The 27,125-nt window shown below is 40.9% G+C and overlaps 1 protein-coding gene across 2 annotated transcripts in view; it reads right to left on the reverse strand.

Annotated features, from left to right (window-relative positions):
* The window catches only part of sorcs3 (sortilin related VPS10 domain containing receptor 3), a 206,760-nt gene that overhangs the window by 54,322 nt on the left and 125,313 nt on the right, over positions 1-27,125 (reverse strand). For both annotated transcript variants that reach the window (XM_035146310.2, XM_035146300.2), the window contains exons 5-9: positions 6,785-6,858; positions 5,532-5,596; positions 3,828-3,946; positions 689-778; positions 67-246 (exon numbers count right to left, since the gene is read on the reverse strand). In XM_035146310.2, the coding sequence (XP_035002201.1) occupies positions 67-246; positions 689-778; positions 3,828-3,946; positions 5,532-5,596; positions 6,785-6,858 (528 nt within the window). The remainder of the gene's footprint in view (positions 1-66; positions 247-688; positions 779-3,827; positions 3,947-5,531; positions 5,597-6,784; positions 6,859-27,125) is intronic.

Consider the following 27,125-nt stretch of genomic DNA (forward strand, 5'->3'; position numbering starts at 1 on the left):
TCCCATAGATTCAGCCAATGGAAACCTCAGCGTATTCATGCCCAACCAATTTCAGCAAGTACCCACCTCATACAGGTCTAGCATCTGGTTCCCTCCGATACCCTTAGTGGTCTTAACATTTTCCATGGCCAAGGTGAAGTAGATCCCTCTGGTGTCCGACAGGTAGAGGTTGTAGGTGTCGTTCTGGTTCCACTCCTGCACCGCCGCAAATACCTGCTTCTCATCAGTGCTGACAATGTGTAAATCCTATCAATGAGCGGGGAGAGATGAAGAGGAGTTATGACTGGAGGCGGGGAGGTGACGGATTAGAACATGCTGACCCTGTGGGACTGGTCATGAGATCAATGCTGTGGTGCGAATATAAATGGTTGGTGACATACGGTAAGGTATAGCTCACTCCGGGGCTCGCTCTGAATGTCGTTCTACTAGAAGTATGACTTTAGAAGGTTTCCAGCTTTTGAGGAAAAACAAACTCTACAAAAAAGAGCTGGTGACATACCCAGGACTTAATATATTGTTTTCAACCAACCTACATAGCATTTTCCCACGACAGTATCAAATTCAAATGCTTTTGACAAGATGGAAATGTTTAAATAATTCAATTCATAGCCTTTTGAAATAAAAATGTGTGTGAGTCATAAAATGTAAAAAAGTAAGTACTCGTCAAGCTAATTTTGCTGCAACTTACCTTAGGCAGGGAATATTTTGGCAGTTTTATTTGTATAAACGAGTCTCTCTTGTAGGACACATAATAGTTGGCTCGACCCGATGTAGGAACCTGCACAAAGAACACATCAAGTACAATGAATTGCTTATACTGCAGTGTTTCTCCCCCCCTATTATCTGGAGCTGTGGTTTAAATTTCACATGCTTTTGGCGACATTAGATTTCCACAATGTCCCTTAGCACTGCTGTGATGGAGATCTGCAGGTGAAAGTGCACATCAATCCACCTCTCTTTGTCCTGCTGGTTTTCAAGGTGCCCTTGGATACAGAGGTTATTTTTTTGATTTTCTATTTACTTTTTTATTTGCCCTCGGCCCTCCTCCTGCATTCAGATGATACTGCCCTCCTCAGGTGTCAATGCACTTGGTTGCCAAGTGGACTTTGGTAAATATCTCGTAGGACAATCAATAGTCTCATTACTCTCTGTCAAGAGAAATCTTTATGTTGCCTAACAGAGCCTCATCTGCTGTTGAGGAAAAAAAAGTCATCCTTAATGATCTGGACCCTTTGCAAACACTCTGTGCTGTTTGGTTGTTAGCTTATGCAGCAAAAAAACACAGGGATGGGGACTGCTGAAGAATTGTCATTAGCCTCGGGGCTATGGACGCCTAGCACACACACACACACACACACACACACACACACACACACACACACACACACACACACACACACACACACACACACACACACACACACACACACAGCGAGACACACTAGCCTAGTGATAATGCAACTTCATAATCCACAGTTCTCCCATTTCAATAATAAAATGAAATCCATTCGAGGAAAACCTTCAAATCAAACTTGGCTCTCTACCAAAGAGAAGCAATATCACCATTAATGTTGTATGACAGGACGGACTTTTTCACTGATCTCATAAGTTCTCTGAATGACTCGGAAGAGAGAAATCAAGCTCAGAGGGGAAATACAGAGGCCTAGCAGTAGGCACTGCGGAACAGACCCACATACATTTGAGTGAAGGAGCAGGAGATCGATGAGGGGGTAACCAGAGGCAGTTTGAACTTTAAAAGGAATTGGTATGATTGATTTCCCCCATCCCTTTCAGAATCTTTCGCCTGTAACGCATATGTGTTAAAAGGTGGAGGTTCTCGAATTGAGGGGGAGGTTTAGGTTGAGTGCTTGTGAGTTTAGTTGAAAGACTTGAGAGAGGTCAAACAGGATTGAAAGATCTTTGAAGAACAACTCTATTTCTTAATCTAATATACTGCCAAGGGCAGTGAGGCTTTCGAAGGAAGGACTTGCCTGTAGGTGGCATCCAACACCTAGAGGAGTAAAATTATGAAAAACTACTACAACAGAAAATACTATTAAAATGTAGAATTTATTGATGTGACGACGTTAGCATATTATTGCTATATTTAATCTCATACTGGTACGTTTGTGACACAGCTCAGTGATTTGGTTTAGCAAAGACTGATGTCAGATCACCATGCTTGGTGTAGTGGAGAGCTGAGGGGACAAAGTTGCAGAGGATTTTTATAAATAACGATTACTAAAGCCGTTTTGAGACATGTCTTGCGGAAGATCTTTCGAGAATTGGGTCCAGGCTTTCTCCACAGTTTGTCTTTCACACATCCACAAGGCAGCAGTGGGTTCTCTGCTCAGATGCGTTCACAACAACTACAACAAATTATCTGCAGGATTCAGGCAAGGGGTGGTGCAGCAGACAGAGACCGGATGTTACTTATTAATTCCACCGCGGAGATCATGTGACTTGGTTTACAGCACATCAACATCGGGTATCTCCTGCTCTGTTCTCACATCAGCACGACTTTCTGCAGACTTTACACTTGGGGGCCAGGTGGAGAAAGTCCGCAGACAGTTTGGAGGATCTTGGACATTTGCATTCAAACATACACCTCTTCAGAAGAAACTGCCAAGGATGTCAGTGCATGTCTGTTCCAGTTATTCAAACCTAGTCAGACTATGCAACTCTGTCTATTACCAGTTTAGGAGTAGCCTGTTGTGAAAATAGTGAAGGTATTTGTAGTCAGTGTTTTAACATATTTGCCTTTGCAAGAAGACACATTTTGAACTGATGAAGAGATAAACAGAAAACAGAACTGCATCCTCCCCACTCAAACACGGGTGCTGCACCTTTAACAGACATCGAGCACCATAACAGTTTCTCAAGGTACATTTGAATCAAATTGGTGTTGTCGTGAACTAGTTGCGTAATTATTCTGACTTTTCCTGTTAACGTTTAAATGCATGAAACCTCATTTACACAATGTCAAAGTAAATAATATTCACGCTGCAGAGAAAATTTAAATACAACCCATAAATTGCATCTGTGTTACTTGGAATTCAGGACATTACCATTTCAGATTTTTCTGTCTCACAAATCATGATTAATATGACACACTGGGCAGTGGCTGGGATGATAATTAAAAGTACTCCTGGCTTTACTAATAAACAAAGCTCAAGTGTTCAGCTGAGGTTAAAGCAAACATTCTAAAACGTTTTTTACATTTTTCTTTTTTTCGGTAAGCAAAGTATTTTATAACAGAGCTATTGTACTTGGAACCTGATTTCCGTGGCAGTCATGTTAAAAGTAGTAGCAAGAAAGCAACAACCCCAAAAAATATTGTCTAATATTAAAACCCCTTTAATAATTATTTATTATAATTAATGTTCCACTCATTAATTATAAATGATCTAAACAATAGCTGTGTGTGATGGAAATTATCTCATGTAGAATAAAATCTGATCAAATTTAACTATATCTACGAAAACCATAAAGAAATTTGCCTTTCTTTTTTACCCCATAAACATTGTGGGGCTACAGCTCCATGGGGCTCCATTCAACTACCGTGCAAGCACCCTCATACACAACCTGGAATATTAATATATAAATGAATATGTTAGCTAGAATGATTTGAAGCTGTTCATAGCTTCTGCTTATGTCCCTTAATGGTTCAGAAGTATCTTAACATGGCTCAGGAAATTAAGACTCTGCAACACAAGTCCTGACATTGATTAAATCCTCGCCCACATTTCATACAAAATAGCTACAATAAGATAGTTACAGACTCCCCAGGATATAATATTAATGTTGTGCATACGGTTGAACCTCACCTGTATGAATATGTAGTCGTCCTGGACCACCAAAGAGCTGATGTCGATGTATTCGAGGAACGGGTAGTTCCTGTTGGCGTCCGTGCACATCTGAGCTCTGCATGTGACATACTGCACATCTGTCACATAGGAAGACACATGGGATGCATGAGAGGTTTATGGGTAGAAATGTTGGTGCACCGAGCCATACCAAAACCTTATCTGTAACAAGCAAGAACATCTTCTCTGTTCAATCTAACAATGTATGTTCTCTACTTGAATTACAGTGGTTTTAAGAAATGTTAAAGAGCTATTCACTTTTTGCACACTTTATTGTATGGATTTAGTTTTAAATTTGTAAAACTGCCATTTCTGCCAACACCTCTCAACACAATAACCCATATTGACGAAGTGAAAACAAGTTTGTACATTTAAAAAAAACTTGTTAAAATCAAACCTGAAATCTGGCAAAGTATTCAAAACCTTGCAGAAGCTCCTTTGGCAGTTATCCTTTTTTTCGAGTTAACTGTCGCTACAATATTAGCACACTTGGATATGGCCAGTTTATCTCATTCTTCTGTGCCGTCTCCAGGTCTCTCCACAGATTGTCTATGGAAACTATACTGAACACCGAACCACCACCCCAGATTCAGGTTGGGTGCTCTCGAGCTAATTTTCTCCAAGGACCTCTCTGAGCTTGGCTGTATTTATCCTTCCCTCAGTTCTGGCCTTTCTCCCTGTCCCTATTACTGACAGCCATGCCCCAAATAATGTAGTCACAATCATGCTCCAGTGTAGAGGTGGTGTTAGCCAGGTGGTGTTCAGATGTAGTGTTTGGAGTTCTGCAAAGCGTTGAATTTAATAAAGCATATTTTTTCCTCATCCTCTCAGAGTCCTTTAAATGTCATTGAGTAAACTCCAAACAGGCTGGTATACACCTTTTACCCAAGACTGACTTTTGTATAACCACTCTACCATAATGGCTGCTTAATGGAATACTGGAAGGTTTTCTGAAGAGGACCTCTGAGTCTGTTCGAGGGACTATTGACTCGACCCTCTGACCAAGGACCTTCTTGCCCAGTTACTTATTTTGGCACGGTGGCTAACTGTGGGAAGAGTCCTGGTGGTTCCAAACTTTTTCCACTTCTCAATATTGAAGCCACCATGTTTCTGCCTGATGGGCAAGAAAAGTAATTCTCTCAATTTAAAGTTAAAATGACAACACAATAAAGTCTGCAAAAAGTGAAGACACTTTAAGACTTTGTGAATCCGCTGTATGTCGGCTTGTATTCTCCTCATCCATTCAGTCTGACATTTTCTCCAACTAATTGAACTCTCTTTGTTGAACCTCATCCTTATTCTTTCTGGTAGATACCTCTATCATCACAATCATCTCTGCCTGTCAATCATACAGTGGTTATATGAGAAAAAAACAATGCTTGTATCTCAGCTTATATCTCCTACTCCCAACATCCCAGGCTGGCAAAAACAGTTTCACCTATGTCACCTATGGAAGACCTTGGAGAGAGTTATGCAGCTGACATTCAGCGAGTGAAAGGGAGGAGAAGAAAGGCCATATTAATCAAGAATCATCCACCGGGTTTATTGATGGAGCAGTGCCGTTTCCCCGGGGACGACTTCTGTAGTCCGGGAGAATTGCACTCCTATAGAGACCTGTTGATTACTTCGCTTTGAGGTGCATGTGTGTGTGTAGGAGACACTCACTTCCATCTGGTGTGTGAGCCTCCATGTGGACCAGATCTGGCTCCTTGTCTAGGCCCGAGACAGACCTTGGAGAGAATGACAGACCATGGGAGAATACATAAACATAATGATGAAGAATAGAAAGGCACGTGAAGTGGGAAAAAAGACCGAATAGAAAGGGAGAGTGATTTTGTTCCAGTTCCAGGTGCTTTCTTAGAGTTAATAAGGAGATTACAGGAAAGTCTTTTTTTTCCCATATTCTAAATGCCACATTATCGATATCAATTACACCCACAGCAGCTCTTGACAAGTTTTAAACAAAACAAATTGACCCGGGTGGTGCAGGGTCAGCACACTCCCCTAGTACGAGTCTATCACCTGGTAACATCCTGCTCATTTTACTGCTTGTGGATTACACTCAGCTTTTCCATTGTGGGGATATTTCCTGTCCCTGGGAGGTTGATGAAGCCTAGTTATTGCTAGAGGAACAAAACCAGTGATGAGATGTCCTTGAAGGGGCTTTGGAGGTGAAGGGCAAAGCCAGCTGTTGGATCGTGCTCATTATTTAGGATCACACCACGACGGCACGGAAGCAGGCCCAGATTAATGCGAGGTGCGGCGGGTGTAGCTGACGGGCAATCCCGGGCGCACCCCAGTCACCTCAGAGCGATGGAGAGGAGCGATGAGCTGGAATACATCCAAGCCTTCGTTAATGATGAGTGTGCACTTTCAGATTGTAGGTACACTTCTGGGGAGTTGGGGGTAGTGTGGGGGGGGGAGCAGCAGACGTAACTGGATATGAAGTGGCAGGGACGTCCTTGATCCATTATTCGTCATAGTTCCTCACTCTGTATGTGCACTTCTGTATCTGTATCTGTACGTTTGCATCTGTAGAAAAAGCACCAACCTCTCCTTCTACTGCTGATGCAAAAGTAATAATCTGGTGTTTATGTGCAATATGACCGATCTGAGCGGGGCCTGTGTGAGAAATGAAGTGGAATGCAACATGCCCTCGGACGCTGAATGTTAAGTGCGTTCTGAGGAGGAGATTAATCTCTGCCTGCTCGTATCAAGGGGTGGAGGATGTGCAGAATTTTAGTAGCACCACCAGTCAGTCACACACCTTGTTCCGAGCCATCAATATCACTTGCCCAGTCGCGCAGAACACGAGCAACGGTTTCTGCATTTCCGAGTAAACGAAACTTTTGGAGGAGAAATGGAGCAGATTTTTTTTCTTTTTTTTTTAAAGAGAAGAAAAAAACTGAGTGACTCACCAGTAGAATCTGTTTGGCGTTACGCGTTCGTGGATGAGCTGCCATTTTCTTCCAAAGTCCATCGAGCTGTATAACTGCAGAGATATCAGAGTGGAAATGAATCCTTGTTAGACTTGTTAGAGAGATGAATGCATGTTTCCCCACTGGTTCGGCCTTTAATTAAAATGGCCGATTTAAAAGTTTGAATGGAGATGGGTGAGCTTGGGGAATGGCCACATAATTCCTGGGTGGAGGTTAGTCGGGAGATACAGGCTGACACAGTGCTGAAAGGCTATCACCATTACCCACTGGCCATTCAAGCTAACATATTGTCATGGGCATCTCTATTGCCCTCGCCCGTTACAAATGGCAGCGTTTGGTTCAGAGGAAGCACTTTCTAAGTATAGTATATGAAACCTGAAATATATATGACATTAATGTTGGCCCCTTTTAGCTTGATCAGCAGATACTTCACTTTTATTCAGTTAGGTGTTGGACCGCTGTAGTATTAAAAAATGACTGTTTGCTCAGCACCCAATCAGAACCAAGGTCCTACAGAATGAGCCTCCGTGAATGCAACTGATGATAAATGGCTGTGCTGACGCGGAATTGTACAACAGGGAGCCAGTGGCCCAATTTCAATGTACTAATTACATTTTCTGGTGCTCGGGCAAACAATTAATAACCCAGGTGCATTTCCCAACACTGTATTGATTGATGTCACAGAAACAGCAGCCTTACACTTCGCTGTATCTCTGCAGTGTTATTTCCTCGCGGTGCAGTGAGTCGGTGGCCCCGGTTGAGTATATGCTAATGTTCCTACTTGTTGCCTTTTATCACGGCAAATCTGACACTTACTCTGATAAAAGGATACACATTTGTCACTTGCTCTAAATGTATTCGTCAGCTCCGCACGGGGAGATCTATCTATGTCAGCAGGTGTGCTTTCCATTTAAAAATCGCAGTACATTAGCAATGATCTGAAAAGTTGCAACCATACATGTGCAGGCCGCAGGAATAATACGTCTTTAAATTTCACTCTGTGGATTTCACATTTGGATGTCAAAATGCTAACTCGGGAATATCCCGTCACATAATCAGCACTTGAAAGCCATGTGTCTGGTTTGGAGTGCTTGACAAAGATAAACAATGAGGGAAACCAAAGCATCTCTGTGTGCCCTGTGCGGTTAAGGAATGAAGTATATTCTTGGGGCAAATATTTGTCGAAACCTTTATGAAGTTGAACCGTCGAACGTACAGTACAGTACCCACAGGCACCTTTTAAACAGGCAATTTGATTTCTAATTCTCCCAACCTCAGTAAAACGGTAAAAAAGTTCCCCACCGGACACTTTGTGTTGGTGTATCAGGACGGCGAGCAGGGTCCCTCATCACTTTGGACAGTGACATATGATGCCAGCGGGCAGGCTCAGTCGCCCCTCTCACCATTCGTCAGTTCAATGACATCTTAAATTTCAAAGCCTCTGAGCTGTCACAAAGTAAGCTTCATAGTTTCCCACTCACTTCAATAAATCAAAAGCACGGCTAGCCAGCTGCCACGCCACCAATGGAGTCAGTGACAGCCGCGGGAGATGACAAAGGACGGGAGCTTAAATGGTGACAGAGGAATTGCAGAGAGCGGGTTTGTTAAAGTCGTCTTTTTACACCGGTGAAGGCTTTGGAAAACATTTGCTCTGCCCTGACTGGTGCATCATTGTGCAGGTAGCTCTGGTCATTGCTGTGATGAAGAAAATCACTGTCACACTTGTGCAGGATTACTTTCATCAGAAATTTTTCAAATTAGTTTAAATGGACATAAACAAAAAAAAAAGGTGAACTTTCACATTTTAATCTGTGACTAAATGAACAATAATTACACTGAAGAGCGCTGTGAAAGAAAGAGAAATTAACTAATTACTTTTTATTGTTTGTATTCAAAGATCTGTGCCCATCATACTGCACAACAAAAGCTTGAGAATCATAAAACCTGCAAGGGCCTCCAACCAAAATCTCTCAGCTGACAATTTAATGGTGGTGCTCCTGTAGCTTCAGGGTTGAGTAATCTAATATAAACGTAATATTTTTACTGTATTTTAATGGTGATGTTATCATTACTTTAAGTATGGTATTTTTATACTCTCAGTAGGAATGAATGCAGAATGAATGTAATAAACATTGCCCACGGTGTTGGCTCATGTATTATTGTTGAAGGGTTTAGCTGCTTGTCTCAGGCTGATACCAGACATGGAGCAGCATTATACTGAGCAAAGTCAAAGGGTCAAAGAGCTGTTCGACTTCTCTAAATGATTAGGAAAGGAGCTTCAATGCTTCCTAACTCATCTATTTTAGTAGGAAACATCCGACCATCCTTTATGAAAGGAAAGGAGAGAATGTTGCCCCACAATTCAGTGCAGCAGCAACATTTAAAGTGATACAACCTCATAGTGGCACCTGGACACACCCACGTAAATATAAAAAAAATAGAAGAGCTGTTTAATTCTCGTACCCAAAACTGAATCCTCACATGATCGTCTGATTTCTTCTCTGTCACATCTCTCCAGTCAGGAGTCACAGTGAACAACCCATATAATGAACTTATTGATCATAACATCATCATCTCAAGTCAATACACATATAAAAGTAATTTTCAACCCCAGGATTGTTGAATGGACACAATCATTTTTTATTCTCCACTTATATAAGGTTTTCTCCATGTGTCATCCTCACATAATTATATAATTTCAACACTTCAGTCCATTTTGTTGTATTTTCATTTTCAATTAAATCTGTTTTGATGTTATTTCCTGTGAGTGGGTAATGATTAATTTTTCCCTTTGTATCAACTGAAAACACATTTTCTCTAGATGTGTCATTCTGTTTTAAACAGTAAACTTCATTCTAACTGTCAGCGCACAGCCTACAGCACAGAGTGTTGTGGAACATTTTGTGTGTATCTTCTGTTATAAAGTTGTTGTTTTTGTAAACCGTGGAGTGTAATTGGAGTCGGACTGTCTCCGCACAGTGGTTCTCTTTTCCCAACTTCTTACGGCTTCTCCTTCACATCTTTCCTTGACTCCTTGACGTTTTCCATCAATAGTGGTTAGGAAAGGAGATTATTCTGACTTTCCGAACGCACCCAAAGACTGAATGGAGCTTCTGAAAATATAGTATTAATGGGTAGCTGCACTAATAAAGGGACCAAGACACCCAATGAGTGGCCGCAGACAGTGGCGTTCTCTGCTACATCGTCAGCAACAACCAGTTACAATTTCCCATCCCAATTTCTCAACTGGTATGTGCCACTCTTGCCCCATATTAGATTCACCAGCTACTTCTGTCTCAACTCTCTCCCGGCTTATCTTGAGGTTCGATGTTAGACAGGACCTGTATTTGCATCAAGGCCATTCGATTGACTTGCGCCTGCACTGCTGCTTTGAAGGTGAGCTTATCCTAACTTCTCCCACATGCTCTCAAGCAAAGCAAAGTAGATGTGCAAGAATAAAGTTCAGCAACACATGACGTCACACGGTTCAAAGTGAATTTCAGTCGAAGCCTCCAACGTGGCCGTGCGACTGCTTTCATAACAGGACGCTAAGACGACTGGAAAATGGAACACACGAGAAATTTGTGAAAAGAACAAAGCTACATGTGAATAACAGTTCTTCAACATTTGGCAGGATAACCAATTGATCCATGCAGAGTACAGCAGCACAGCTTGAGGGCATATGTGAGCAAGCTTCCTTATCTCAGGAATAATTCATGTTAATCAACACACAGGGAAACACACCCCGGCACTGTTTACACATGAGGTGTGTCAAAGCCGAAACAAATGTCTCACTCTGCGGTTTAGATCAGAGTTAAGGTCTTCGAGGGCCATGTCTCATAAGAAATTCATTCCAGGCAGCTCTGGTTTTATCACATTTAGCCATCTAACAATTTAAGTTGTGCTGCGGGCATGCAGGCATAATAAACAGGTTTTGTTCCACTACTCTTAGTTTAGGATTTATGCAGGGATATTGGATTTTATATGTATAGCGAATAAATCCCATGGTTTATGTATTGGTCTACATTAGGTTTTTCTTCTTGTCGCCTTAACTTGTGCTTTAAAGGAAACACATCCACACAGGGAAGTAAGGTACATCAAACACATATGGAACTTAGATGAGAACTGATTAATCTAAAATAAGAGTTTACTTATAGACCACTGAAATATGAACCTCTTTTTTTCTTTCATCCTTGAGGGAAATGCACATTATCGCATCTGATGTTACTATCCAGCTATTTGTGGTATGAGAGCACATTTGCTCAAGATAAAATATGAATCAGAATAAAAGATAAATGACTGCACTACAGTGGCTTTCCACATTTGAAATCCGTAAGGAAAGAAGTGTTTGCAGCAGTGGCGGTGCGGTAGACAGAATGACATGGGTTTTCAATGTTTAAGGAACACCCATGTTACTCACACACACACACACACACACACACACACACACACACACACACACACACACACACACACACACACACACACAGCTGACTAGCACAAGCCATTCGTTAGCTTTGAGACAGCTACCAAATCTGCTGGTTGTCACAGACAGAACTGGCCATGATCATAATCTTGGCTTTGCCAAATTCTCACTGTGAACTGTCAAAAAAGCCTGCAGTGAAAAAGCGGAGAGACGGAGACAAAGCATTACTCTCACAGCACATGATAAAATGTGTTGGACCTGTGCAACCAATTAGTGGCAGGAGTCCTGTGCTGGACTTTTTCTTTTAGTCCGCAACAGCAGGTTCCCACAGGATATTCCAACCATTACTGGATGCACCACGCTACTCCCGCCCGCTCCCGCAGAGATTCTGACCACATGGGCCCACACAAATGTTCTGTATGGTCAGTGTGTCTGCTCCGTTCTGCAATGGAAGTTGGGATTTAGTTTGAGGCAGTGGGGAGGGAAAGTGGATAAAAAAATCTAAAGGCTAATGGCCATACTTCTCCAATTCTCTAATCCAAATCCTTCCTTTGCGACACTTCAAACCAAAAGCAGTAATGTTATTTTAAGGATCAGATTTACAATACAGACTTTAATATTGTGTAGAATGACAGGGAGTGCTCATTGAATGTACAAAAATAGCATATTTTTACCCTGACCTCTTGTGACTGCATGCAATGTGTTTAATTTACGCAAATTCCTACTGCAAAGCAAGCGTGATTAATGGAGCTTCATCAGTGATGCAAACTGAATTGATTAAAAAAATGAACAGCAGCGTTTCTTTGCAGAGACAATATCTGCCACTGTAGATAGTCGATCTACAACATCAGCAGTTACCCCAGGGACTATTTCTTTTTAGTAAGGGTAAAAATATCATGTAGCGTGATGATGACTTTGCACCAGCTCCTATATGAGCAAATTTATATAATTTAATTGATAATCTGACTCAGATCATAAAGACGAGAATTTTCCGATCTCTGTTCTCTCCTCCTAAAGACACAACTGCACTACCAGGTGTCCCAGCGGCCTTATCTACAGTCGCGTGTGTGCAGGCGCACAGTCAGCATGTTTCTGATGGGTTGGTGTTGGAACCGGCGCTGGTTCCTCAAGTTTTTATGCTGAACTTTGTTATGAAAAATGGCGCTAGTTATACAATGCACAATCTACAAACATTTATTTAAAAGAGTTATTTAACAAAATGAGCATTTTATGCACTGTTCCTCTGATCAGCTGGCTGTTGATTTGACTTAAAGAAAAGAAAACATCATGCAGGAAAGTTACTTAAATGTGCAAAGGTGAAAGAACTTATATTGATAAACTTAAACGGTGAGACACTTAGGAGAAAGGATGACATGAACTAAGTGTAAAAGTGAGATAACATCAGTTCATAGGCTGGCTTCCCACACCTTGGCTCAGTGAGGCCTGAAGCTAGCTGAGGAATCCGCAAGACATAAATAAAATGTTGTTGTTTTTTATTTTTTGTTCAGGTAAATTGGGGAGGAGTTCTGAATCACTGGCCACATCTCTTTTTTTCCCCAAGTCAGACAAACAATCTGGACGTCTGAAAAATAAGGATTTAAGTTACTTAATTAAAAGTAACTTAAATTGGTCGCGATAATTTGAAAAGTGAAGATAACTGCTCCTGTCAACAGTTAAGTTGACTCATTAAAAAATTACTTCCTACTGATTCCTTAGAAGAAAAAGGAAAAACATCCCCTGTGCTCCAACATAATAAAAACCAATTAACTAGAAGGCAATAAAAGCCCAAGAGAACGTCTTCTGACTGAGAGACATTTTCTACATTCTCTCCTTTCCTCAAATTTATTCCAGTTTCATCGCGGCTTCTGCCCCATTGTTGGGATAATGTGTGCAAAACTAAATAACATCTTTGCCATAACTCACTGCGGTAACTGAGAGCAAAGCATAGGTTTTTCCTTTTTCATTTTGCACACCTTCTTCAGAAACATTTAAGCGGCAACATTCTGCCACCAAGAAAAGCTTTGCACATCAAAGCACAAGCGGCTCCATCGACACATAAAAGTTCTGTGAAAAGAATCAAGTGCTTGGAAGTCATGGAAATGATAACTGCTGCATTAAAGGACCCTGTGTCCCACTCAATTACAATAAGTCACTTTTACAACTCCTAATTAACCCTCCCATAAATTCCCCATGCGTACTACATGTATGTACAGTGCTGTAAATCAAACAGCTCCTGTTGGCATCGCCTTGGCGTATACAGTATGCAAGGGGAGAGGAGGACTGGTTTTATACCCCACAATTTATGAGGCCTGCAAAAGACACAGCACAAAGAAAGCTCCTATGGAGGAAGACAAAGGAAAAGGGCTATATGCAACTCAACAGTCTGGAAGGATCTGAGTGAGAAGCCATGAGAACAAATAACATCCTCGTTGTCTGCAATTTGTATCTCTGAAGAAAACAACAACTGTCCATTCGAGAAGATATTTCACAGCACATGGATTTCCTGTCTATTTTACCATCGAGCGACATGTGAACGTTAACGTCAGAGTTGTAAGAGCTAATCGATCGTGTGATTAGTTGACAAACGATTTATTTGTTTAATCTCTTGATTGAGAAGTCGATTGGTCAGATAATTCATGACATTTAAAGATGTCACAATGGATGGGAAATTGAAGGAGGGATTATTTTCTGGCATTTTTACAGACAAATGATAAATCAATTAATGAACTAATAAATGATCAGCAGATAATTATGTCTTATTCATCGAAAGCCAATTTAGCTTTTGACACCATAATCCTGAGTCAAGGTCCACTTAATACTTTTACCACTGCTTTCGATCGTTTCTAATGGTCTTCATCAGTCGTCTGTGAAGAACGTTATAAGCCAAATTGCCTGGAGGATGCAGATCAAATCTCGGGAAAATGCAAGTAAGTGAGATAGAATGATGACAATAAATTATTTTAATACTTTTCTTAACCTAACTATGAACTTTCAAGAATCATTTACATGTTCACTTTAATAATATGCAAGATATTAAGTTCACTGTATGAATAGTGACATTTGAACTTACAGCACATCAATGTAATCCTTCTGCTTAGAACACATTTACTGATCTTGTAGCGTTCACGCTATTAAACTGATCCTGTACACTGATGTGGCGTAGTCCATTAAATGGTAAATGAACTGCATTTATATACCGCTTGTCTTATCGACCACCAAAAGTGCTTTACACGACAGGTCACATTCACACATTCACCCACACATTCATTCAGCACTCTATCCCACATACGCTCACTCACCAGTGGCACAGTATTTTTCCCAAGGACACCTTGACATGCAGACCAGAGGAGCTGGAGACCATTCCATAGGCGTTGTGATTATTGGACAAACAGTTGTACTTCCTGAGCCACAATCCCCCCCCTCCATTAAGAGTATACGTATTTCTAAAGGTAACCACAGATGTAATATATGTGATTGTGACCTTTGTTCACTTCACAGCTTTCATCTTAATCACACTGTGTGCAGTTCTATACTTACTTCTGTGTCAAGAACAAATCTTCAGACTAAAAAAGTACATCATGAATTAAAAAGCACGTTGCAGCCTGAACTGCAGCCCCTTCAGCCAGTACACATTCAACAAGTTAAAATATTACCCGGTGTGATTATTAGTGTCAAACACTAATGTTTACCCAGTCAAGTCTAATAAATGGATTCCCTCCGGCTTTCTGCTTACTAACACACTGCCCCCCCCCCCCTTCTGGGTTCCCTCTGAGATTTCTTGTTACTTTATCTTTTTGCCTTATAGGTACATAACAAATGAAGGCAATTTTGATAAGCTGACCAAGCACTGTAACAGTATGTGCTTAGAAAACCAGCTACCTACAGTATATCTATCCCATTGAAATTCCCACAATGCTTTCAATTTTAGCCTACCATGTACTATAGTACTATAGTTCCTCATATGCATAAGCCAGTTCCCTGTAAGCTATATATACTAAAGACTTGCTCTCTTCAACCTGGGCCTTCAGGCAATCACTTCTCTCCACTTAGCAATATTTATGCTGTAAATTGCTAAGCCCAATAAAAGGGGCCCTGTTCTGCATTGTGCTAGCAAGTGAACTGTATGTATTGTCCTGATCATGTGTTTCAAATTAAAGTCCATTAAAAGTGCCCTGGGAGGGGCAGGCCCGCTGCAGCCTGATGGAGCGCGGCGGAGCTGTTGCAGCTCAGGACAAGGGAACTGAGCACTAAAGATACCTGCCATCTGGAGAGTCATTGGGTTGAGAAATGCACTGCAGCAGCTGAGCAGCCTTTTTGGCTCAAGCTCACGCAATCTTTCAGTTTGGTCCAGGAAGGGGCTAAAAGTATATCTGTTCAAATAGACACACTCTGATAGATTTTAAAGAATGGTTCGGTTTGTGAAAGGGAATTAGGGACTGCCATTTTGTGTCAGGTTATCACACCCCTGATTCTTATACATTGTTGAACTTTCATGTTTGCTGTTCTGCGATGACACACATTTGTTGTCTTCCTTTTGTTTTCCCTGTTTTCCCCTGTGTCTCCTCCTGTTAGTGTGCAAGTGTGTGTTCTTTGTTTGTGCTGTGGATGCAGCTCACCTGGCTCTTGGCTCATCTCCCTTTCTGCAATTACAACATCAAGCTCATCTCAAGCACCCCAGCTCTTTTCCCACTCATCGTGAGATTGTATGGCCTGTTAAATGGAGGCCAGTGCCATTTCTCCAGCCACGTCATCTATCTCCCTGCAGAACCACTCGCGTGCCATACCACGGCAAACACTCCAGCCACCTGCCAGACTTTGCCATTCCAAAAGCCCATAGCCTGTATGCCCCTCTCCATTGTCCAAACTCTCTCCCATCATCCCTGTACAACCAATTTCCTCCAAATCCTTTATTCATTTTATCTGCTGTTGGGTATACAAAACAAAACAATGACTTGCAAGATATGGACTCAGCTGACACAGAGTCCTTCTGCCAAGCTCTTGCCACTCAGGGCGCATTAGCTGGACAGATGACAGTGCTATTCATTAAGTAGTGGATTCTTTGTGACCTTGATGGCCATTCTCTTCCTGTCCTCTTTGGCCAAAGTATTAGGCTCACAAATGGGGAGGTCCTAATGACTCGTACCACCACATCAGCAAATCACTCTCGCATGCACTTCAATGCCACCCTCTTCTGGCACAACGGATCTATTTCTCCTCTGACTCTGAAGCTGATGACAATTTCATTGATTCATCCTCATGACTGAAGTTGGCATCTTCCTTGAAGTACTATCTGCTCGCAAATATGTTAATGCCTTGGATGATAAGCTGCTGGCCCAAATCACCCCATCACACAGCCCCTTTAAACCTCATTCTCTCAGGTCATCGTTGTGGATCAATTAAATCACTGGTAATTGCCCCACCAAATGCTCCTGCTGCTTTAGGACAAACTGGGGTAAAGTTATCCAATCAGTCTACATGTTCAGTTTTTGGTTGGAGCCAGTTTCCGTCTGCTATAGTGCTACTAGTCCAAAATATGAGGTCCCCATAGGTCAGCCATCTTTTCTGTCATCTGTTCCCTCAATGTTTAATGACCTGGCTTAAGTTTTTGTGAGCAGTGTGTGCCTGTTTTTGCCTTCACATAGACCTTATGATTGCACTATTGATTTGCTCCATGGTGCTCAGTTGCCCACCAGCTCCCTTCATAACCAGCCATGGCCTGAAAGAGAGGCTATGGAAACTGCATCCATGATTCCTTCTCTGCTGGTTTGATTGGACCCACTTCTTCAGCAAGAGTGTCTTGCTTTTTTGTTAAGAAGAAAGATCACATGCTATAGCCCTATATTGATTTCCATGGTTTGAACGACATATCCATTACAAACAAATGCTCCACTCCCCCTCATTGACTCCACTTTTGAGCCTCTCCCCCAGGCCATTGTTTTTGTCAACTATACCTCCACAACACCTACCATTTCATTCCCATCCAAGAAGGACATGAATGTAAATCCCATTTCCCAAGCCTATGTCCTCTGTGACATAATAAAACACTTCATTTTTATATATTTGCATGGGTATACTCCAGCAAAACAGAAAACATGTTGACTCTAAGATGCTCCCAAAATACAATGGGTTTTGTCACTGGACATCCCCCTTTCTGAAGGTAACACAGACAACATTCATCTCTTATGATTACTTTTCCAAAGCTGAGCATTTTGTGCCCCGGCCTAAGTTGCCTTCAGCCACATAAACTGGGACCTCCTGGTTCACCATGTGTTCAAGTTTCATGAAATACCTCAGGTCAGTGTGTCAGGTTGTGACTTTCTGTCAGGGCCACTGCCCGTACCTCCTCATGCAGGATACCATCCACAGATTAATGGGCAGACATAATGAGCCAATCTGGATCTTGAGTTGTGCTCTGCTACTGTTCACCATCGCTCATCCTAGTGGGACATATGTCTGTCTCCTTTCACGGCGTCTCAGGGTTATAAACCACCCCCCTTCCCCACCTAAGAGTCCACGCTAGTCTTTGTTGGTTCTGCTGAATTTGGAGAGAGCTTTATTTAGCTTTTTGCCTTTAATTAGAGCAAAATTAACGGCTTGTAGACCGCCATGGTATTCCAACGCCTGTCTACCAACCCAGACAAAAGGTTTTGTGTCTTGTGTTGCACTTGGTTTGCTGAAGAAGATACCAGACATCCACTAGAGTAAAGGTACATTGCTTATGTCAGTTTGCATGCTTGGTTGCTAATTATCTCATAGCTTGTAGCTGCAGCTCATGGAACCGCTTAAAAGTCTTTTAGATAATGTCAACCCCAGTGGGTTTAAATGCAGAAGTAACAAAAACAGGTTTTTAGCTTATATGCTTCAGTTATTGGTGGAAGTTGGTTACATTGTAACTCTCTGCACCTGATGTTGCAAACACTGGCCATTGCACTAAACGTTTATTTGATAAAAAACAACAACAATTTGGGGATTTCTTCTATGATTGTAGTTAAACCATGACACAAATGGAAATAAAATAAATTACTAACCTTATGTCCAGGAATGTAAATGCATTCTTTTCTAAATTCTAGCAGTGCCACATAACAGACTGTAACAGAGAAAGTGAAAACAAAAGATAGTGGCCCATCTTCAAACCTCCCCCAGCAAACTGATTTACTGTGTATGACGTCATAACACCCATTGAGAGTCTGTATATGTAATATATCGGAGGTTTAACTGAGGAATCACATTTAGCAGGCAAAAAGGTGTCAGCTGAAGATTACAATGACAGAAAAATGATCCTGAAAGCAAAGCACTCAGGGACGTAGACTCACTGCTTCCTATTAAATACGGTTTGAATTAAAAGAGCTTATCTAAAGGGGTCTCTTCAATACCAGAATCTATAGCCACAGACAACAATATCACCCACATTAGGCATGTTACAAAATGAAAAATGCTAATTCCTTTTTGGAGCTAATGCAAATGAAAAAAAGGAATGAAAGAAAGAAGAAAAATATAATCCTGAATAATGTCTTCTCCCTTTTTCCCAGAATACTTTATTGAGCCGGATGTCCCCATTGCATTTCTTAAAACATTTAGCCAGGATATGATTCAGCTAGAAATAATTAACAGCATAAATTTGCATCATTAGGGTGGATTAAATCAAACAGTGTTTGCATACTGAAGGAGTGAAGGGACTGTGCAGCTTGATCAGAGAGGCAGTTGTGCTGGTTCCTTCCCCGTTTTAGGTGGGCTGTTGACTTCCCATGGGAGTATACAGTGGAGAATATCCCTACTTTGTCTGGGTATGTATGCAGGTATTATAATACATTTTTATCATTTTGTTATTTGTGTTTGGTTCTTTGAGTAAAAAGAGCTTGCTTGAGCATGTATATTTGTTACGTGTATGTGTGCGGGATCAGTGATGGAAAGGAATGGCAGTTTCCGGCAGCAGCAGCAGAGCATGTTTTAGTCGTCCCACGAGCCTCTTCAAGTCACAACCTGAGCAACTAAAGTAATGTGCCCATTTTCCTTAACAGAACTTCTCCCTGTTTCCCAAGATCACTCTGCTGACTCCTAAGACCCACTCTAAAAGCTAAGACAATTATAGACTTGGACAGTTTATCCAGATATGTCTGCACCCGTTTCTGTAAATCCCTTCAAAGAGTTTTCCTAAAAAAAAATATAGGAAAGGAAAAGAGAGGAGAGAAAATATACTGTTGCCCGTGAAACATCTGTCTAATTCACCGTCCAGTTTTGAATGCACACACACACACATACACACATATATACATATATGCATGCTTCTTTTAAGAGTAAATGGAGACCTTCAAACCTAACCAGCAAATATTGAATATTGTAGTGATTTAGTCATATTCAAGTATGTTGGCCATGCTTTAGCATCGATAGGATGTGTCACATTCTAAAATAAAGAAACAAGGTTAGCCAACTTAACTGCTAGTTAAGTTCACTTCAACTTTAGTGAGGCTGAACCCCATCTGTAAGCAATGGAGCAATGTCCCATTGTTTTGAGATGCTACTAAATCTTACATCACCGCCTTTCGTAGTTGGCTTAATATCATTTTACATTATTCAACATCTTAACACTACCTGGATTTCCATGTGGTGCTTCTTAAGGTTACTGGTTTGCTTCTCAGCAACAGGCCTTCTCTCCCAATATTACTCAGCACTCACTCTGTCTCTCTTTGGCCAAATGTCAAATCTTCTTTTCTAACCAGGCCCCACTGTCGATGTCATGTTTTTTTTCTTGTCATCACATCTGTCTGTGCTCCTACAGCTGCACTGCATACAGTAGCCAGGTCCAGGCCAGCACTGTTGGTGGTGTGTTTATGGATGCACCACTACTGTAAAGAATCAAATCCATTCAGTTGTAGAGGAAAATACATGCATTTTAACTTCATGCTATGCATGCTGTACTTAAAACAATAGGCCACATATTAACAATATATGTTTCCTGTCTTTTGCCGACGCATGCAGACCAAGAGCGCGGTTCATGTAACGTGGGCAATGTTTGTGTCTGGCTATGTTTCTTCTATTTATTCTTCTACTATATTATTTTTACTGTTGAGTTCTGATCCAACTGTCAGCTCATTTGAACTTTATTTAATGTTAAACTACATTGTTGTTGTCTTTGTTTTTTATTTATTGTCTTTTACTTTGAATTGCAATGTGTTCTTATTATTTGATTTTAAATGTTTTAATTATTCTATGCCTGTAAAACACTTTCCATTATTTTATTATCTTTTGAATGAAACTTTAATATTTGTTTGTGTGCTACTTTTAATGTCTTTAATATGTTATTTTGTTGTTTTTCCATGTCTTTGTAAAGCACCCTAACCCATTGACTGAGATGTTTTCATAAGACACTAATTGTGTTTCTAAAGACATATGTATATTAGTTTGTAGCATGGAAATATTACATATTATTGGTATGTCTGAAACACACACGTCTGATATATTGAGGGTAACACAGAAACAACAGAAAGACATAGAACAGTTGTGCACCCAGCAGGATCAGCCATTGTTTTGAGCTCACTCACACTGCGGGAAGTAGAATCTGCCGACTAGATGGACGGCAGTCTTTTTATACCCCACCCCTGCTGTCATCGCTTCTTCGTGTTGAAATGAATTCCATTCAAGTCGAATTTTTTTTTTTCATCAACAAAAATGTAGATAGGTTTCGTTATAGTTTTAGTCCATTTTTGTCATTCTGCACTGAAGTGGCTGTAAAATATAAATAATCCATATTCCAACAACTGTTACATGTGTGTGTGTTATTCTTTTACCTTATACTCTATATGGAGGAACATATAGCAGAGGCAATGAACCAAGGCATCATCTCTGTGTGCTATGTAGAGCACAAACCAGTATTGACCTTCTGTTGATGGACTGAGTTGTGACTTATTTAGATCAATGTTGTCATGTAACATTTTGTGGATTGATCTATTTACAGACATGAACAGATGTAGACGTGAACCCTAATCATGCCAAGGTGATGGCTGTCCAACAAAAAACCTCCTGGAAGACTTCAGAACTTCATCAGGGAACAAGTGCCACCAACAACATTACCTCAACTGAAAATGACTCTGTCAACCTAAATCGGTCATCACCATTAGTCAAGTGGAAGAGTAAATCAGCTCACCCCCATTACACGCAAGACAACAGTATGGCATGGGGACGTCATTAGGTGCAGGAGTGGAAGGAAAACTGATGAAGAGCTCACTGAAATGAGATTGGATTTGAACAAGTTCTGCCGCTGTCCTGGGGGCCTTACGTGGCTGCTCTTTGAGCAGATAGGTGGAGGCTGCATAATGATGAGACACTTAGTTTCCTTACTGTTCAGATTTATGGGCTCCGAGGCCTGTTGCAATCATTAGGGGGATTGTGAAAGGAAAGGGGAAATGGGGTTGAGCCTATATGGGCTTGGGAGGAGGTGGAAATTGCATAGAGATTTTTTTTCTGGTAACACAGCACTTTTGAACCATAAATCTTTGATCCTCTCCTCTTTATTTGTGCAACAGCATTTTATAATGGAAAACTCGCTATGATTTCACATCCAATTAGTAAATTACTAATGTTGTCCTAAAATACATGCCTTGGCCTGGTAATAAACGGGTCATGTCCCAAGGGAACCTGGTTAACAAAAAAAACATATTACACAAGGCTAACAAGCACGAGTGGCTTTTGTTCCAGATTGACACAAACTATAGTAACACTAAAAAAAAAACATTCAAAGGAAAAAATATACCATGGAACATTCTTTCTTTTTGTTGTTGTTGCATAATGCAAGCAAGTAGAAGAGTAGAAACAAGTCAAAGAGGTGGTTCTCTGGCAGGGGCTACACAAACATCAGCAAAATCTTTACCACCACTAAAACTGAATGAACGGAAGTCATTAGGCTTTTGGAACACGTTGAATAATTCATATTACATAATTAAGTTAAGTCAACAGAAACATTTGCTTTTATGTTACCTGGAATAGAAAATAACTAACAGTGTTGCTCTGATGACTCGTAGTCCCTTAAGATCAGTTCAGTTTTTTTGCTTACGTTTGTTGGAGTGGAACACCAAACCATGGATTGAATAAATATTGCTGTTATTAGTTATTGTAAGTGGACATTTCTCTTTTTCCTGTTTTATGTTGTTTTCCCGTTCCTTTTTGTCACCTGTCTGTCCTCGATTGTCAGTCCTGTCTGTGTGCTTCTGTGTCTTTGACGACAACCACTCAGCTGCCTGCAGTACTCAAGCAGTAGGCCATCCCTCAGACACTGCGGCAGTACCAAGACCAATTCTACTAGTTTAGATCATTTCTTTGCCTGCTTGTTTGCTCAGTGAAAGAACACGTGAACCCGTGCTCCAGGTTCATCTGTCTGCTCGCCACCATGTCCATTTTTATCCACTTCTGCTGATTCTGACTGCAGAGTCTGCCAACCCAGACATCCGCCTGACCCATCTCCCACCAATAGCCTAATGGAGTTTGGTACATTTCGCACAAACCCACCTTCTGCCTGTTCACAAGAGTCTCAACAATAACGGTTTGGACTTGTTTACCTTTCATGTTAGTAAATCCTTTTAAAGCTTTGTTTTCTCTGGAGTTCTTTGTTCTGCTTATATCATTTACCTTAACAATAACCAGAGATGTAGTGGTGCCTATACATTGATATAAATTGTATAGTATCCACGTCTGGGTATATATATTTACCTAATACCAAATAATAGTCCCATTACATCATGTTACAGTCTTCCATGTAATCTGTGTTCCCGACATAAAGAGACTTGTTTCCTGATACTGCATCAGACAAGAGGAAAATTGCGGAATCTGAGCTTCTTTGCAAATTAGGCCCACACAACTACAATATGTTACTTTTCAAACTTTGTGAACAAGAAATAAGTGCCAACAATTATACCGATAATAACTGTAAGCAGCCGAGGAAGCAGCATCTCCAGAAAAAGTGAATAAGATGGAATGCTGTCAAATGCACACACTAAGAAGATAAGTAACCTCGTCTGAAATAATAGCACATACTGTATGTATCGTCACGCCACTCTTCGCAGGCCTGAAAATAGTGACATAGTGATATATACTTCTTGCATTACAAGTTAAAGCCATGCAGGACACGATTCAGGACTTTTAATGACACCGTGGTGGCTTCTGCAGTGTTTTAAGCCATTGTCTGCTGGGGGTGCGGATGCACAGAGAGGGACAGAAAAAGACTAAATAAACTGGTCAGGAGAGCCAGCTCAGTCTTGGACTGCCCTCTGGATTTCACTGAGGAAGAGGGTGAGAGGAGGTTGTTAGCGAAGCTGAATTCCATCATGGACAACACCTCTCTCCCCCTACATGACACTGTGGGGCCCTGAGCAGTTCTTTCAGCAGCAGACTGCTGCACCCACAGTGCAGGGAAGTACCCTTCTGCAGGTCCTTCATTCCCATTGCTCTCAGACTCTATAACACCATCCGGAATGGAAAATAAAATACTGCACTGGTTTTTCTCATGGCACTCTACTTATATGACTTGCACTATTCTATTAACGGAAAATATAATTTTGCACATTAGTGTCCTCTACACGTCATGGAATGTTACGGTTGTTCTACTTGCTGGTGCAATCATCCTGTGCCACTGCACTTTACTTCATAACATTTCTATAGAAACCACTTCTAGAGTGAACGGTGTATATTATGTACAGACTCTGACTTGCCTGCTGCTGTAACAATTGAATTTGCCTGTGTGGATCAATAAAGTTTTATCTCATCTTATCTTATCTTAAAAGTCTCAGACAGTAACGACAAGTACAGATGTAGAAGATGCAGAAGCTACATTTGACCCAACCACTAAGACACCACTGTATTAATGTATCAGCTAAAAGGACAAGCAGCAAGCACATAAAACAATCTTAACTTGAAAGGTTTTTGCTTGTGTGTATTGATGTCAGTCTTTTAGCATCACACCTGAGCTGCAAATGGAAGTAAACCGATGTCTTTCAGGAGCAAGAATCTACTCAAACGAAAAGCCCTTATTTTTAAAGATTTCTATGGTCCTGAATCATGCAGAGCTGCTTCACAAGATTGACAAGACCTTTCCAGTCAAGGTTTAGTAAATGATGTTTGGTGCCCTCTCAGCCCCGTGTTCCCACACTCTGACAGGCTCACTTGTGGGATGCTGTTGACTAAAATAAATGTCATGATTGCTTGTAAACCAAAAACATACACCTTGACTCCTCGCAGTGAGAGAACAGCTTGGAGAAGACCTTGCCTCCATTCGGCCGCCAGTCACCACAGGGACAGAAGGAGTGAATGATACAAATAAATATAAATCATCCCCCACAGAGCAGAACTATTAAAAACCATTAAAGTGCTTTCTCTTACCTCCGTTGATGTGATAAAAAGGAATTGGTTTGATTCTACTGATTAGTGTGTCATATTAGGGCTTGGCTTGGCTACAGCTGGGGCCAACGAAGAGGGAGTACACCGCAGGCCTGTTTGAAAACTGATAAACAAGCCAACGCACCAACTGATATCTATTAATGTTGCGTCGCCAACAGAGAATGTCAGCGGAGCCTCTATAACAGATAGAAATTAGATATTTAATAATAATTCAAGCATGATCCATCAATCTTCATTTGCTGTCATTTAATGGTTCATTTCCTCCCCTCTGTTCCCACGTCCCCACCTTCCTCTCTACTTCATGCACACATGCCTGCTAATAGCCCCCCTCACCTTCAGGCTCCTTTCTCCATCCCTAGCCCCAGACAAATATGTTTGTCTTTCATGAGCAACTAAAATTGGACTAATGGGCTCAAACGAGAGAGAAACAAAAGAGAGCACGGGGCACATTAGTGGCAAGAAGAAGGTTACCATGGATGTGGAATTATCAAAGCCTATTTTTTTACGCCATTGAAATTCAGAACATCTTAAAAGGACACAGAGAGTTTATCAAGGGCAAAGCAACTCCAATTTCGGGTGGAGAAGAGTAGAGTGGACTAAGAAGTAAGAAGAAGAAGAAGAAGAAGAAGAAGAAGAAGAAGAAGAAGACACAGTAGATGGCGGTAATGCACCTTGACGTTGGTTGCACTGCCAATAAAACAAACAAAGAAGAAGAAAGAAACCTTGCCTCTGAAGCTTTATCTCTGAAGGAAGAGAACAACTGCCACCTGATCCTTGGATCCAATGAGGAAATTGCAGTAAGGAAGTACACCTTCTCCAAGCCTATAGCAAGTGAGCGTAATGTAGCATGGAGCAGGAAAATGTGTCCAGATATACAGCGATGTAGCCTAATGAGGGGGTGAGATGTTTTCTGTTCCATGGTTACTGTCAGTTACTGTCAGGCTATACTGTCAGAATAACACAGATGTCTTACAATCCAGATAGCACCGAGCTATAACCAGCAGCGGTGGAGGACGTACTCATTTGACTTGCTAATTTTACATACTCAAAAATGTACTCAAGTAAAAGTAAAAGTACCACATTAAATGTTCTAATCGAGTAAAAGTAAGTACTTGCTTTTGAAAATATTTAAAGTATAAAAAGAACTTGCCAAGTGGAGCCTATTTCATAATGCAACGGTCTACTATTGTACCTACTGTATATTTAGTTTAGTACAAGAATAGTACTCTACTTAAGTATAGTAAATATACTTGAAAAATGCACTGAAGTACAGTAGTAAAGTAATTATAGTGCATTACATCCCACCATTGCTAGTCAGGTTCAAATCTAAAACATGATGTGAAAATAAGGATGAACTCAGTCAAAATATAAGTTTTTAAGTAGGTTGGATGTGGGAAAAGTGCAGAAAAAGTACATAGCTGAGTGGATTGTATAAAATAGTATAAAAGGAAATACTGCATGAAACTGTATGAAAATATGCACTATTATTGTTATATTTGAATGATTATTGTGTTTTTTCCCTTTGTGAAAAAGGGGCTAAACATGTTGCCTACAAATCGTTGCATGCACATCCACAAAATCATACATGGGCGGGGGTGAAATAGCTAGATTGCTCCCCCTGGCCCAAAAACCAGAGGCTTCCCCTTTAACTTTTTTTAGCATTGAGACAGACAAAAATACAATCATATTGAGAAGAAGAGCACACAGAGCAATTCAGTCGTGACTTTTCATCCATGAAATGTTACATTTAGAGACTAAAGCATAATCTTAAGTGAGGGCCAACGAGTACAGAAAAGTTTCTCCATCTCAGTACTGTTGACACACTCCTCTGTCGGCTTGGCAGCAGACCCCCATCTGCTGTTTTGACAACAGAGTGACGATACATATCTGCTATTCCATCAGAACAAGTTACTCCATCTGTTCGGTCTGCCTCTCCTCACCATGTAGGCACCACTACTTCACTGTATCCATAATTTCCCTTTGATATCAGAGTTCATTTCACTGTCTCATCGGGAGCAACAAAACCACAATCAAACATTTCCTGATCATCAAGCCACTCTTGGCCTGAAGACATCCTCCTTCTATCAAGCTCTTTTTCAAGTTTATATGACTAAGTTATCATAAGGACACTATTTTATTTCTAAGGCTTTGTATTTCCTTTGAGACTTTTGAGAGGCTACACATACTGCATGCAAACTCAAAAAGATTTGTATATACATCCACTATGGTGAAATGTTATGTGTGTTGGGCAAAATGGCTTAAATGCTCCGCCTGGCACGAAACTCAGAGGCTTCCCCTTTCACACTGCCCTAGATGTTTGAAACTCAGGCGGCACATCTGTCAGGTTTAGTCAGGTTAGACTTAGGGTAGAGCCACACCCTGAAGCCAATCAGAAGTCCACCATTTTGAATTCATTGGGAATATTTCTTGCACTTTGAAGAACTTGGGAAAATGGAATCAATCCAATTAACCTCAAATTTTGTCAGTTTCATTTCAAAGTATTTTTTTGTT

Source organism: Hippoglossus stenolepis, chromosome 2 (assembly GCF_022539355.2).
Source record: "Hippoglossus stenolepis isolate QCI-W04-F060 chromosome 2, HSTE1.2, whole genome shotgun sequence".
Lineage (NCBI taxonomy): Eukaryota > Metazoa > Chordata > Actinopteri > Pleuronectiformes > Pleuronectidae > Hippoglossus > Hippoglossus stenolepis.